The following is a 15,960-nucleotide window of genomic DNA, read 5'->3' on the forward strand; positions in this document are numbered from 1 at the left end:
AAGAGGAGGCTTAATGAATACCAGAGTCTATAAAACAGAGAGATGGGAGCCCTCAGGATGACAGCACTCCAGAAATTTATCTCCGACACTAAATCCAGGCAGTTTATGTCAAAATGGGGATCACACGTTTTCATGAAATCCTCTAACCTGTTTTAGTCGCAGGAGAAGTTACACAGAGTCGATCAGGTGGAGCTCTGTCGGAAACAGAAAAGAAATGTGAATGATGGACTTCAAGGACGAAACTTGTAATATTCTGTACTTTTCTAATCGTCAGCTGCTGTTATCAAGCCACTGCAATTTTCTAACTTTGACACAAAACCTAAAAATATTGATATTTGAAGCCGTTTTTGATACCACAGGGACAAACTGACACAACAATAAGGGAATTCATTTTTTAGATTTTTATTGAAGGAGAAAAGAAGAAGGTTCGAGGTTGAACTTTTCTTTGGCTTGTAGCTGAAAGCAGCAGAATGAATGTAGTAAACATTGAACATCGCACTTTTTTAAAAGAGAAGGTGCTTAAAAATATTGTGCAACTCACTGACGGAGGGAAGAGAGAGTGAGAAAGCAGAGCCGGCACCTGAACTGATACTGCAGACACATGAGAACTAAACAGTTTCAAATATTTAGAATCGATATGTTAAAAAAAATCGATATTTTTAACAACATCCGAAAAAAACAATAAATGTATCCTTTTATTGTATTAACAGATATATGTTATTATGTTTCAGATAGTGGTGGAGGATGTACCAACTTGTACTTAAGTAAAATAATACCTCACTATAAAAACACGAGTAGAAGAAGTTCTGCATTAAAAAAAGAGCACCAAATACACCTGAAGCATTAAAGTGAAGTACTTTAATCTCTAACAACATATTTTAGAATTTGCTTTGTGTGTAAAATCCAAAACAGTATCTGATGGGTAAACGTCACATTTAAAAGGATTATCAGCACTAAAAAATATGAATCTGCAAAGAAACTATTAACTAAATGTATCAGATGTTTTGGAGTGAACGTATAAAGTAGCAGCAAATGGAAATACTCCAGTAAAGTACCTCAAAACTGTACTGAAGAACAGGACTTGAGAAAATTGTACTTAATATTGATTTTCAGTCTCTCTGATTTCTACTAATCGGTATCATCCACAAAACAGCCATATTGATCGACCCCTAAAACGAACCTTCTTCATGATAAGTACTTTTACTTCTGGTACTTTAAATGTGTAATGATGCCAGTACTTTTGTACTTTTGTACTTTTGTCCTTTCTTTAATAACTTTAGTGAAAGTAGTTTGACTGCTGGACTGGTGTTTTTACTGAAGTAAAGAATCTGACTGCTTCGTCCAGCACTGACGGAGCGACAGAGCCAGAGCAGCAGCGCTGGTCGATCATCAGTAACCAGGGACGCTGTAGCATGAATCAGCCACACTCGTGCACTATGATGAACATGGCCACTGTAGGTTATTATGAGTCAATCACATTCACCGTCCTGCTGCTGTAACTAGCACCCCGAATATATATTAATCTGCAGTTAAATGATTTAAAGAGTTTTCCTGTAGATTTAAAGATGAACGTCTTCAATTGGAACAAACAGACTCAGAGGGATTGTTTGTTTTGGCCTCCTGATAGGATTTGTTGATAATCTGCAAAATATAGGACATTTCCGGCCTCATCCTTTAATGCTGAATACAGATGCTATTTGTCACAGGAGTGATTTTGATCTGTGTTACGTTCCTCTTATTTTGTGTCATTAAAACTAGTTCAAGGAGCAGAGTATTAACGGCACAGAGCAGGATCATCCCGAGGTGCACAGTGAGACGCAGAGCTGCTGGTGTGTGTGTGTGTGTGTGTGTGTGTGTGTGTGTCATGTTCACCCTTCACTTGACTGTCAATCCCAGGAGCTCCCGCCCCCTCATGGTACTGGATTATGGGTTGAACTCAATCTGAATGCAGAGTAGCAGCAGTCTGTCTCTCTGTGTGTCTGTCTGTGTGTCCTGGTGTCACTCTTCTCTGTCCGTCTATCTGAAATAGATGCACATGAAACAGACACCACACACATGCTGTCTGTCCCCACCTGCTGATTCTCACAGTATGACACAGTCAGTCAAACACACACTCAGACAGACACACACAGACACACGACAGCTCATGCAGTTGGTTCCCAGTGGACAGCTGGTCAGTGGTACAGGCGCACACACGGAGAATACCTCGGCATGCGTCCACACATCCATTTGTTTCCAGTGAGGGTGGGTGGTGATGTGTTTTTTATGTTTTCTGTCATTTAAGCAGAAACACTGAATGAACCATCGCTTCTGGTTTTCATGCCACACACTTATACTCAGTAATATGATGCTGAAATAACTCGTCGCTGTTCTTGTTGAAGGGTAAAGGATGGTCAACTGTTTCAAACATTAAAAGGCTGTAACTGCTGAACCACTGCGGTAGATTTAACAAAACTTAAATTGTTTCTGTTTTATTTAATCACCAACAGTTTTTATCATTGATTATTAAAGCTGAAAGGCCAAAAATCTGCTGCCTCCAGCTGCTAACACGTGACGACCGGCTGCTTCTCTCAGCTTCACATCAGTGTAAATGCACAGTAACACAGAAAACAAGCAGTTTGTTGAGCTTTGATAGACCAAATGATTCAACATTTAATCAAATAGACAGTTGAGAGAATAATCGATTATGAAAATGATCATGAGTGAAAGCCCATCTCAGATCAGCAGGGCTCAAAAATATAAATTGCCTGAAGTTGTGGGGCACGTAGGATGCCAAGCTGCTGTCGCCCAGTGGTGCAAGTTTTAAAACTGAATTAAACGTATTGTTTTTTCTCGAGCTGACGATGGAAGGAGCCGTCACACTTCCCTCTCTGTTGACAGCTGCACATGTGCAGTACGGACTCAGCACTTGAAATAGAGACATTTATGAGCTGAAGCACAAGTGAACATTTATTTAAATTAAGATTAAACATGACAATTAATTTGAGTCTTTGTTGATAATCAATAACTGCTTATAAATTAAAACAAATTAATAGGGGGCGAGTAGAAATTGCCCTCGGCCAAGTAGATATGTGGGAATGTATCTTATTCCAGTTTCCAGTCGGGCTTCAGCTAATGATAATTTCATCATCAATTAATCTGACAATTATATTCACAATTAATTAATTAATTATTTGGCCTTTAAAATGTAAAAAAAAACAATGTGATAAATGCTCATCACACTTATTCCCACCAGCAGTGTAAAAACCCAAAGACTCTTCATTTCTGCTGATGCTGATGATAGTTAATCGGTTCAAACTAGAAGGCAACTCGTTTTTTTTGGATCAACTAATGGATTAACCAACCAATCACTGCAGCTCTAGTTTTCACTGTCATCTTTGGGGGATGATGCTTATTTGAGTTAAATGCATTTGTTTCAATTACAGTTTGTATTCTGGAGCAGAAGTCTGAAGAAGTTTGTAATAAAAGTATTCGATTTACAATGAAACCTGAAACATCTATTTGAAAACTTGTTCTAAACCATTAACCTGCAGTTGATCTCTTTTTTACGATGGATGAATCTTTGTCTTCATAATTGTTAGAAGTCCACTGTTGTCGGTCCTGGTTCAGTCTGTAGTCCACAGTTCAGCTGATTGGTTTGCCTCTGACTCATGATCACCTATTGATTGACCAGCTGGATGAGGGTCCAGGTTCAGGTCCCCCCAACACGTCCTGTCCTCTTCAAATCCGACTCGCGGTGTTTGAGACCCGTTGACCTGCGGGGCACTCCGGTCGCTGCTTATCGGGCTTGACACTGCTCGATGGTGACAACGCTAATTGTCAACATCTGGGAAGAGCTAGTCATCGCTCAGCCCTGCGCCGAGTGAGACGTAGTGATCTGTCATAACGTGTCAGAGGACATTAGCATCAGTCAGACATCAGTGGGGGGGGGGGGGGGGGGGGGCTGTTAGGGGAGTAATTTCAGGGCAAATAGATTAACATGAGTGTGTTTTCTCTCAGTCGACGTCTCTGCTGTGAGAAGACGACTGCAGCTTCTGTGTCTTATTACCAGAACTAACACTCTACAACTACTTCACTGTTATAAACATTTCTACTTTAATAGTTAATCCAACAACTAGTATTGCTATGGTTACTTCCTGTAAAACTGTTAGTAACTTACAGCTAATGCTGATGTATGATTACTTTACTAACGTGTTGTTGGCACCACAGCTTCTACTTCTAGACTTTTACCTCTACATTAACTACAACTAGTATCACTAGTGTTAATATCAGTACTTTGACTGTAGCTGCTACTAAAACTATTAGTAGCCTACTGCTAGTGTTGCTGCTATTAGTGCTACATCCACTGCTGCTACTATAAATAATACACTATAAAGCTATTGTTGTTATTATCTTCTACTTTAGCTGCTACTAGTAGCCACTGCTAACATTACAAATCCTACTACATCTACGGTTACTAGAACCAGATGTACACATGATTATACTAAAGCTACAGTTACTTATACTGCAACTAGTACAGCTGTTGGTATCACTGGTAAACAATAACTGCTACTAAAACTACTATTTCTGTTATTAACTATTATAACTGCTTCTACTGATGATACTGTTACTAACAGGCAACTACGACTGTTGCATTTGTTTATTAAAACGTGAAAGAAAATCACTATAAATCCACCATCACGACTGCTGCTACACCAGATAATTATAATAATTGTAATGATAAAGGGTACAAGCTACTTTTCTCCAAAAAGTAGAAGAAGCAGTGAATAATAAAGCTGGTGGAGCTCAGATTGTAATTCAGTCCAGTGTTATCCTCAGGCGGGGCTCTCCCACAGTCCAGGCTTAAGAACAGTAAAGTGTGTTTGCAGGCTCTGGTCCTACGTCGACCTGCACAGAGAGGCTTATCTCAGCAGCCAACACCAACTTTAAGATCACTGTTTTAAACTTATGTTAAAGACTCATTTAATATACTTTCTTTGTCTTTATCTAACAATTAGCATTTTGTTCTTTTCCTCCCATTATGTGATCTCTTTTCATAAAAAGAGATCACATAATGTCGTAATTTGTTTCACACATAAAAATGTGTTTTGCTGTTCAGACTTGATCGTTGAAGCCTTTTTATAAACTCAAATGTAAAAACAGTGATTTAAATACAGCTCATAAAATTCACTTTAATGAAAAGGAACAACAACAAGCCAATCTACAATAAAGGGAATACTTGCCCTGCACTGCTGACTTCATATATAAACTGTTCTTTTTTATCTTGTCTCATAGAAAAGCCTCCATGACCACAATATCGTCGTCTTATCAGAATGAATCAATATTGCATTTATGTAAAAAAAAAAAATGCAATAGCACAAGAGCAGCCGGGATAAAGGAAATTCACTGGGATATTAAATAATAGAAGAAATGAAGAGTTTCATACTCATAAAACCTCGGTTGTTTGAGAGGGGTACCTGAAGCGACGTGCTTTTACACACTGCAGACTACATACTACAGAAACATGTGATCCAGGTCCGTCTCAGTATTGTCTTCTTTTTGTCTTTTTACAGGAAAGTGACAGTTTGTGGTGGGACGCCTTCGCTACAGAGTTTTTTGAGGAGGACGCCACTCTCACACTCTCCTTCTGCCTCGAAGATGGACCAAAGAGATACAGTAAGTCCAGTTATATTAAAAAAAGAGACCAATAATGCAATGAGCTGCTGTTTTAATTGCAAATAATTTAATTGTTTTTAAAGAAAACTCCCTCAGTTCTGCTCAGTTATTCTTTCAGGTGCGTTTCAATAAGATGCATCAGTAGAATATCTGTTCTGTTGTAGTTTTATAAAAGTGAGGCTCTTCCACAAACCTCTCATACAATCTGGAGTGCAGAGCTTCTTTATGTCTCCGCACCGACAGCAGCTTGTCCACGTTCCTATGTACGTCCATATCTACGTCCGTCCCTTTCTTCTGAGGCCGATATCCCGGGAACACCTCGAGGGAATTCTTCGAAGTTGGCACAAACATCCACTCAGACTCAGTGACCTGATGAGAATTCAAAGGTCAAAGGTCAAAGGTCAAGGTCACTGTGACCTCAGAAAACACATTTTTGGCTATTACTCCAAAATTCATACGATAATAATGACAACATTTTACTCAGATTTCTAATAAGATAAATTGATGATTTTTTGTCAGTACTGTGCTGCTGCGGTCCCAACGACTGTAACGTTTCAGTGGTGAGAGATTCTGGATGTTCAGAAACCTCTTTCTGTTTTATTCGATCCATTTAGACTGACTTCATGATGAAATGTTGTATCTCCACTTTGCTTCGACGTGCTTTGTCTGCTTCCAGTTAAGTTATTGCTTTCCTACATTTCCCAAAATGCATTTTAACACTTCAAAGAAAAAATGTGTTAACCTGAAAAGAAAAAAGAAGATTTGTCCCACTGAGTCAAACAGCTCTTCATTGTACTCGACTGAATCTGTCAGTAAGAAAATTGTTATCTCACCATCTCCTTCAACAATAGTTTTCTCTCTGCATGTGATTGCTGAACATTGGTGCACCACGGCATGTAACTACTGGTAACCTCTCTCTGAAAATTTCATCACAGGCCTCTTTTGTGGCCTCTGCTTTTTAAATAAAAATTTCAATGTAAACCACAGTCTTGAAAATAGGCAAATTATTGGGTCGAGACACTTCTCAAAACATCAGCTTTTGTACGAGATCAGAATGGCGGTGCTTTTGTGCTGCTATCGTGGCACTTCTTACCAAGAAGACCGCAGAACCAACTGATACCAAATCTGTATCGTAAATATTTTATCTCCAATAGAGTTGAGAAGTTGAAGGAGTCATGTGAGGCTTCCAGGACTCTAAATATAAAAGTTTTCTTTATTTTACTGCATAGAGACTGTGAGGTGACGGGCAGTGGGAACAATTCAAGGCTCGGATGGACTTGAATTTTAGAAAAATCTGAAAAACACATGCGTTGGTGTGGTATATATATGTACTGTATGTGTATATGTATATATATATATATGTATATATATGTATATATATTTCATATAAACATGATAAAACATTTAGCAGTTTACATCATTCACTTTTGAATTCTGGGTCATTTCAGATGATTTGTGTCAAAAAGGGTGTTTTCTTCTCCACTGCAGCAACAAAGGGTTTTCTGTGGCTCCAGCACGGCTCTCAGCTCCGTAGCATCAGTGGCTGAGGCTCATTGATACTGTAGCATTTAGAGCCGAGTACCACTCAAAGAATAAAACATGATTTCTTTGAAACAGTATTTAATAATTGAAACTGAAGACCATAAAACAAACCTATAGTATCCTTAGATTATCTAGGACACTTCCTTGTTTCTTGAAGAACATTGAGAATATCGTTAAAAGAAAATATTCAAATGGGAATTAACAGTCGGGGGCGGGACCAGTTGCAACTGTAAACTGTGAGAGCTGTTGGGTGCAGTCGGCTATTCACTGACTTGATATAACACAGCTTTAAAATAATAGTTCAGAATTTGGGGACAAACGCTCTTTTGCTCAGAGTTGGATGAGAAGATAAATACCACTCTCATGTTTGTGAGTTATGTATAAAGCCAGAGACAGGAGGCAATTAGTGGAGCGTAGACTGAAAGCAAGGGTGGACAGCTAGCCCGGCTTAGTACACACTTCAGAAATCCCCCTTTGAATATCAGTTAAGCGCACTAATTAACACACTGTACCTTGTTTGTGTGATCGAAAAAAACAAACTAAACAGAAATGTAAAAAAACCCACAACATTACAACTTATGAACCAGTGGTGACAATGCACAGAAGTAATGGGCAGTTAATACTGGAAACCACGTAACTCCAGAATAACCCAAAGTGGTTAATGGCTTAGTTTTAGAGGTGTTGGTAGGAATAAGACCTGCTGTGATAGTCGATGTTACAGGTGCTGCACCTGCCCTCACCGTTGTTTTGCTTTTTTTTGGTTTTTATAGAAATAAAACCCATTTAGTTTATTTTTGCGCATCAGTTCATCAAATTAAAACAACTGAATGTAAAAATATGAAGTGTATCTTTTCTTGTCAAAAGTCCAGAGCAGCATGAACGTTAAAACCAGAGCTGTGACAGGTTTATTAACGGGAGTATTTTCTAGCTGTAGAGAGACTCAAGCAGCTGTTTCACCATTCTCCAACTTTTTCTCATTTTTTCAGCCAGTGTTTACCGTCAACAACATCTGTGCAAAGTCTCCACTGATTGCCCGGCAACCTCGCTGCGACGCCAAGATTCAATGAAGTAACTGTTAAAAAGTTACAGCAAGTAACTAAGCTAACCGGCTCTGCTCCAAACTCCACGCACAGACGTGAGCGGTATCGTTCAGTTACTCTAAATCTTGGAAATAAACATTTTTAACAAAATGTTAAACTATTGCGTTAAGTTAAAAAGTTAAAAAGGATGCAAAGGATGTGTTGATGAAGGTTCACAGTCATCACATCGTAGGCAACTGAAACACGTCCAGTTCCTCTTAGGATGCAAAGGATTCATTTGAGGAAATGTTGTCCACACTTGATTCTGTGTACGTGTAAGTGAAGTTAGAGAGACAAAGACTGCAGCTACAGTTTGTGGTGTTCAGCAGCGACTGACAGAGCAGAGAGGCTGTTATTGAGTTTGTGAAAATGTCCCCTTCATCTCATCTGCATAGGTTCATGTTTTGATATCTGAAACATATTGAATATCACACAGACATAGATAAGGATGGGTGCTCTGAAATGAGCAGATGCGTGTAGCGTCTGCTGTGTGTGTGTGTGTGTGTGTGTGTGTGTGTGTGTCTGTGTGTGTGTGTGTGTGTGTGTGTGTGTGTGTGTGTGTGTGTGTGTGTGTGTGTGTGTGTGTGTGTGTGTGATTCAGCTCAGTCATGGAGGAGGAAGAGAGAGAGAGAGAGAGAGAGAGAGAGGGAGGGAGTGGAGGATTGTTGTGAGCCTGGTCCTGGTTTGCTTTTCAAATGTAAAAATAAAAATCCCCAGCGGTGTAGAGACGGTAACCCTGTTCCCTCGGGAACGGGAGGCTTAACACCATGGTGATGATGACTCACCGTCAGTCGCAAGTGTTCCTCGATTCACATTCAGGTGCGCTAAGTTACACACATGCAGAAACAAACACACACACATCATCCAGGACAAATCCAGCACCCTCATGTACACAGCTATAGATGTGACTCAGAAGAGAAACTACGAATGACACCTTCTGAAAGTGCTGATGTGTCTCCAGGCTTCACATCGGCAGCATTATATATAGAGAACAACAGCACAGTGCGTCTTACAGCAAGTTATTGTCACACATGTTCCAGGTCGCTGTCTTGTCCAGAGCTCAGTGTCGTTGTTAATTTTAGCTGCAGCTCCTGAACAACGTATAATGATTCAGCAGGTAGGAGGACGTCAGTGTCTTGCTCAAGGTTATGTAAATGTTTTTTGAGAGAGAATGACGTATTGTTAACTTTCAGTGAATGATGAGAACATAGACACAAAATCCTCCAGAGTCCACTTTAGATTTCAGGCTCTTGTGTTGGAAGCTTTGAAGCCGACCATCTGGCTTCATTTCAAAAGTGAGAAAACGAGGAAAAGTACTCAAAACTGTTTTATTACACATGTGCATAACTTTATTTTTGGTTTTTAAATGAAGTGAAGATTTAAAACTTTTTTTTTTTTTTTTGATATATACTGTATTTTAAGTTATGTCGACACACTATGCTATTTCTGTTGGAGCTATCGCCGCTCTTATCCAAAAGAAAATGTATAAAAACAACATCAGGCTGTCCCAGAGTCCTCGCCGAGGTCTTCATATTGTTTTACTTGTTGTTTTTGTTTACTCTCATACAAGATGAGCAAAACCAGCAAATATTCACAAAGCAGAAAGTGAATCTAGTGAAAATTTTGCATTTTTGCTCCAAATAATTACTGAAATTATTAATTAATTATCAATTCCATTTTATTTTGAGGTGATTTTGGTGGATCTGCTAATTGTTTCAGTTAATTAATGTTACAAACTGAAGATTTGTGAATGAAATCCTTAATTTTGAAAACTGCATATTAGCAAAACTATTTAACCTTCTTTATCTTTTAATTCTAAGTGCTTCTTTCAGTGTTTGGTTTTGTTTTTTATGATATTTTTATTGAGATATTTGTTGCTGTAGTATAACTCCATACAGCATGACGAAGTGTTTATTTCACTGTCTACTCGTATCTAAAGTAAAGTACCACAACATAGAAAACTGGAACTTCTAAGTACATGTAAATGTAATTCAATGCAGCAAAGTCTAATGTGCACTGAATATGATTTAAAACTATGCATAATAAGCAGCAAGGATTTTTTTGTACTTTGGCAACATAGAGAATAATGTATGTAAATGTAAATACTTACATGTGGCTCAGCGTGTGTCATAGAGTGTTGGACACGCGCAGTATTTTAATAAAAGTGAATATGCTGATTTTAAGGGGAACAAACTTGATCTACCTTTTCTCCTCTAAGCGCTTTTCTTTACCTTTTCTCTCATGCAGAATCGTTCTCGTGGCACTGGAGCTTCTGTCCTGTCTGTTATCAGGCGGCTTTGGACTCCTGCCTTCTTTGTCTTTTTGATATTACTGTTGGCAGTCTAGAAATTTAAGCTCACTCTGCAGTTGCGCTCATTGTTAGTCACTCCGTACAAGAGCACCAGCTAACTGCCGAACATATAAAATGTAAATGTGACCGCCAGTGGCCTTACTCTGAAATAATCTTTGCTTGCAGCCTTGTGAAAAGCGCAGACATATGTAGTTAACGTCAGGCGGGTCAGAGCAGCGCTGACCAGTGGAGATGTGAGGGTGTGGGAGGTGGAGAGTGGTTACCAGTGGTTAAAAGGGCCAGACGTACATGTTGGAAGAGTTGCAACAAAACAAAAGGTCGTAACATTTTTCAGTCAAACTAAGTATTTTTAGACAGTTACACTAAGTAGGACTCGTGTTTTAAAGAAGTTTTCATTATGCAGCAGTATAGATCTGGATTTGACTCCTGAGGCTAACGTGGTGTAGTGTAAAATGATTTGTGCTTATATATTGTAAATATATTTGCTCTATAGTATCACAGCATTTCTACACTCAAAGACAATATTTGTATATTTGCAGATCAAACATGCGACGCACACTAAAAGGGCTCGTCTGTATATGTTTCATTGAACAACTCCAGCATGCAGACCACATATGGTCATATCTGAGCTAAAATGTCAATTAAATATTCCTTTTTAAACAATCACATGTATTTATTATTCCACTGAGATTTTTTCTGCATAACATAAAGAGCTATAAGTGCGAGAACGCAGATCCTTGTTGGAATTGAATTATGTTTTTTGAGTCATGCAGTAGCTTATACGATAATTACAAGGAAACAATCATTTCACTCCAGTCTGAGGTGCTCTAATTTCATAACGTTCAGCAGAGGAAAAATTAGAAAAGCCAATTTACCTAATCTGTTTTTTTTTTATTGCATGGACCTGTGTTGAGGTGTTTTGTAGCTCGTCTCCAGCTGGTGTTCATCGTGGCTTCTCATATTGGAAACTCCTGTCTGTTAATTGTTGGAGGAGGAATACTGATGCACATGTTCCTCCATGAGCACTCCGTTTTTCTATCGTCCAACTCTTATTTTCTCAAATCAGTTCTGACAACCTAACCAGGACTGATTAATTAGTCGATAGACATAAAAATTAATTATCAACTTTGCCAATTTTCATACTCGATTAATCATTTAAGTCATTTATCAAGGAAAAACACTTAACATTTGCTCTGACCTGCTTCTTAAAATATAAGGACGTGCTGCTTTTCTGTATATACATTTAATTTTTGGGGTTTGGGACTTCTTGCATGATAAAACAAGTTATTTTTAAGACATCACCTTAAGCTCAGGGGATAATAATAACACAGTTTTTACTATTTCCTGACAGAACAACACAACCAAGCACAAAATAACATAACAATAGTTAGTTAAACAGATGTTTATTGAATGTGCCGCTTCATATAATAATTAGAGATTCAGTAATGTGAGATTCAAACCAGCATCCCTACGGACACAAACCTGTTTCTCCAACCCCGTCGTAAACAGTATAATAAGAACTGGATACAGCTACAGGTCGAGCCAGCTTACTTCTGGTTTAGCCTCCAGAAGATCAGTGAATGAACTGAGAACACGAATTGTTTAACTCAGTAATGTCAATCATGTGCTGATCCCGGAGGATATATAGTCCCGGAGGACTTTGTTGCTTTTGTCTGGTTGAAAACATTGTAAACTTAAAATATTTGGATTTTGGATTGTTGGTTGGACAGAACAAGAATTTTGACGGCCGTTTTTCAACAATTAATCATAAAAACATATCGACAAACTAATCAATAATGACAGTAAGTGTTAGTTTCAGCCTCAGGCTAACGCTGTAATAAAGGGAGAAAGTGCTTGGATATTTCAGGGCACTTAAATGATTTTGCCTGCTGCTATACATCAGACAGACGCCAGAACAATGCTTCCTTGTGACTCATTGATTGTGTTTTTCTCTGAAGGGTTAGTCGGCCCTTCTTTTCAAATGTGTGAGGGTTTACTGGTTTTTAGTTTATTTCATTATGAACTCACTACTGTTGGTTTGAATAACACACATTTGAAGGAAACTGATTGGAGGTTTTTCAGTGCTTTCTGACATTTCACCGAAAGTTTTCTCCATTAATCAGATTAACTGTTGATCAAAATGATCATTAGTTGCTACCTTCATCTCAGAAGCAGAGTGTTTCTCATTGGCTGCAGTGGTTAGCATAGTCCCAGATTCATGCAGTCATTTTTCTACCAGCCAGCTCGAGACTGAGACAGAAAACCTTCAAATGACAGAGGGCAGAGATTTGACAGTCTTAAGAGGCAGAGCATGTGGCTGCTGTCTGAATAATTTCCCACCCTGTGTCACTAATGAAAAGCAAACTTCACCGGATCGTCTGTTGCGTCTAATTGTAATCTACATGTATCAGTAACAATAACCATGTCAGAAGACGACATAAGCAGCTTATCCAGACAGATTGCATTATTTCTTGCCTCGCCTTGTTCTTGTAAAGATCTGAAGAGCACTAAATGTGAGCAGCGAGAATTTGTCGTCTCCAATATGTCATAATACTTTATAGCGTCTTTGGAAATAGAACTTATAAAAGTCTTGTATTGCTATGACGGTATATTGCTTTGATGATGGTTAATATTTTTAATGTGTACTTCATCGCATTTCATCTTCGGAGGGAGAGCGTTTGGTGCATATTTGTGTTCCCGTATGTGTGTGAAACACTTCATCATGGGCGCAGGCCAATTATTGTTTTCTACACCAAATATTCAGGAACCCTGTCTAATTATACCCCCAATTGCCATGGCCTTAGAATTCGCCCCAGTACCTTGTCTGGCTCTGCAATCTTTGAGGCATCTGATGAAAGCTGCACTCCATGATGCAATCAAAGAGCAAGGCTCATTTTAGAAGTAGTTCAAACAAGAGAGGGAAAACTCTGCATGTTTAGTGGGCTGATTCAGGGCAAACTGCGAAAGTGACTCACAACACATTTACAATTCATGTAGTTATTCTTGCATTGCAGCACGCAATAATTGCAGCGATAAAATGACCACAGCTAATAATCTTTAAGCAAGCATGAGGACATAATGAGGAGGAAGAAAACACGAGGAAACAGCTTTAATACGAGTGAAGGGATGAAACAAACTGCCTCCGCCATGAAGTCAGCTTAACAAGGAGCTCAGCCGGAGCTATGAATTAAAACTGGGAAGTTTTTAATCGGTCAACACATTATGTTTATATCTTTTAGTTTTAGCAAGTCATAGTTTAGTCTGACTGCATCTAAAAATATCCTTCTCCTACATCAGAGAAACATAACTTCTCTAGCAGATGTTTCACATATGACATTTTGAACCATCGGTTTATTTTATGCTTCAGTTTTGTGTTTAGCAAAAGATGTAATGTGCTGTTTGACATCAGGGTCCTACTCTGCAGTAATGACCAGCTCCCTGTACATAGTCCCATTTATTAAACTTCTAGTGTAAGGCATTAATCATTTAACACAGCATGTTGGTTTCAATGGTTTTATTCAAGACAAGGCGAACATGAGACTTGGGAAGGGAAATATTGCTTTTATTCATATTTCCATGGAAGCTGTACACCACTTGGGTACAAAGATTGTCTTTGGGTCATTTTTGACCCGGCAGTTAAAATCACAGTCACAGAGTCAGTTACAGACTACAACACACACACACACACACACACACACACACTGCTGATTGATCTCAGACAGAACTAAACGTCCCGTGCAGGTGTACCATCACCTTTCCACGACCCCATACACAACCTTCAAAGATCAAAGTTCAAACAGTTTGAGACACAAACATCAAAGCATTGTTTACTAACACTTGTACATGTGCTGCAGACGACAGAACCCTCAGTTCTCTGTGCTGAAGCCATGAGTGCACGTTTCACCGCTGAACAGGCCGTAGAGCTGATTCTTACGCTTCTCCAGCAAGGAGCAGCAGATTTGGAAGATGGGGAGGAGTACAACCCAGAGCATGATGCATCATCTTCAGATGAAGAAAGATAACATGGTCCCCATCACCATATGACAACCAGGGCAGGGTGGCAGCACAACATGTCATAAAGATGACTCCAGGTCCCACAAGATATACTGTTGAGGACATCACTTCAACATTTCACCTGTTCATCACACCAGCTATCGAAAAAATCATCCTGGAGATGAGGTCTTTAAAAAATATGGAGACAGCTGGAAAAGCATGGATGAGATAGACCTGCATGCCTACATAGGGTTGCTAATCTTAGCAGGAGTTAACAGGTCACGAGGTGAGGCCGCATCTAGTCTCTGGGATGCAGAGAGTGGAAGGGCACAATGCCGCTGAAAGTCTTTCACACTTTCTCAAGAATGATACGGTTTGATAACCATGAGTCAAGACCTGCAGGACGTGTGACAGACAAACTAGCTGCCATAAGAGGGGTCTGGGACAAGTGGGTGAAGCGGCTGCTTGTCCTCCTGTGGTGGTCGTGGTTGCCCTCTCAGATTCCCTTGTTGGTTTATGTCGTTGACATTTGAATATTATTGGGACTGCCTTCAGTAAATTGCATTCAAAACTACTTTCTGCACATTTGTGATACTTTCTTGGGCTATACAAGTACTATTTTTTGATAAATTAATATTGTTTACCAGCTTTTCAGTACCTTAAGAAATAAGAAATAATAATAATAATAAAAATCTACTTTAGTAAAGAAAACATATATGACAGCTGTGTTGAAATAGAATAGCTGTGTTGAATGAATGCAGTCTTTCTGCACTGTAAAAAGGGAAAACTCTGATATTCACACAGTTTCAGATGAATGACAGGTTGTTTCTTCATGCAAAATAGATTTGGCATTTAAAATGAAATGAAATTGCTTTATTTTAGATCTTTAGTGAGGGTGGGTCATTTTTGACCTGGAGGACTAGGAGCATATACAGAATGTGAAGACAACAGGAGGGTTAAGACTAAAATATTTAAGGAGTCGTTGTATGTATTATTTATTTGAACACTATATACAGAAGAAGAAGTTTTTTATAAACAGTTTCCCAATGAGGATTTTTCTTCATCATGACCACAAGCATTGACACATTTTGCTTCGACCGCACTCATAAAAAGCACATTGTACTCTCAGCGGAGCACTCGCTCAACTGTGATATTTAGCATCCATCTATACTGAAGCAGACCTTTTAAAATCTAAACAAACCTGGTTGTAGTTTAGCCTCCAACACAAAATGTCATCTTCACCCTCAGTTAGCTGCGTGTTGTAATATATAAGTCTCAAAGAGATGTTGAAGCTGCATTAATCGTTTTCTGGCTAACAAACGCTCTGTTTTCATGTCTTTGCCTTATATGGTTGTTTTGGCTCACGCGTGACGTAGACGA

At 38.9% G+C, this 15,960-nt stretch overlaps 1 protein-coding gene across 4 annotated transcripts in view; it reads left to right on the forward strand.

The window, feature by feature from the left end:
• Nucleotides 1-15,960, forward strand: part of ldb2a (LIM domain binding 2a) — a 111,748-nt gene that overhangs the window by 22,111 nt on the left and 73,677 nt on the right. For all 4 annotated transcript variants that reach the window (XM_084353390.1, XM_084353391.1, XM_084353389.1 and 1 more), the window contains exon 2: nt 5,553-5,655. In XM_084353390.1, the coding sequence (XP_084209516.1) occupies nt 5,553-5,655 (103 nt within the window). The remainder of the gene's footprint in view (nt 1-5,552; nt 5,656-15,960) is intronic.

The sequence above is a fragment of the Pagrus pagrus genome (genome assembly GCF_965226575.1).
Source record: "Pagrus pagrus genome assembly, chromosome: 5".
Lineage (NCBI taxonomy): Eukaryota > Metazoa > Chordata > Actinopteri > Spariformes > Sparidae > Pagrus > Pagrus pagrus.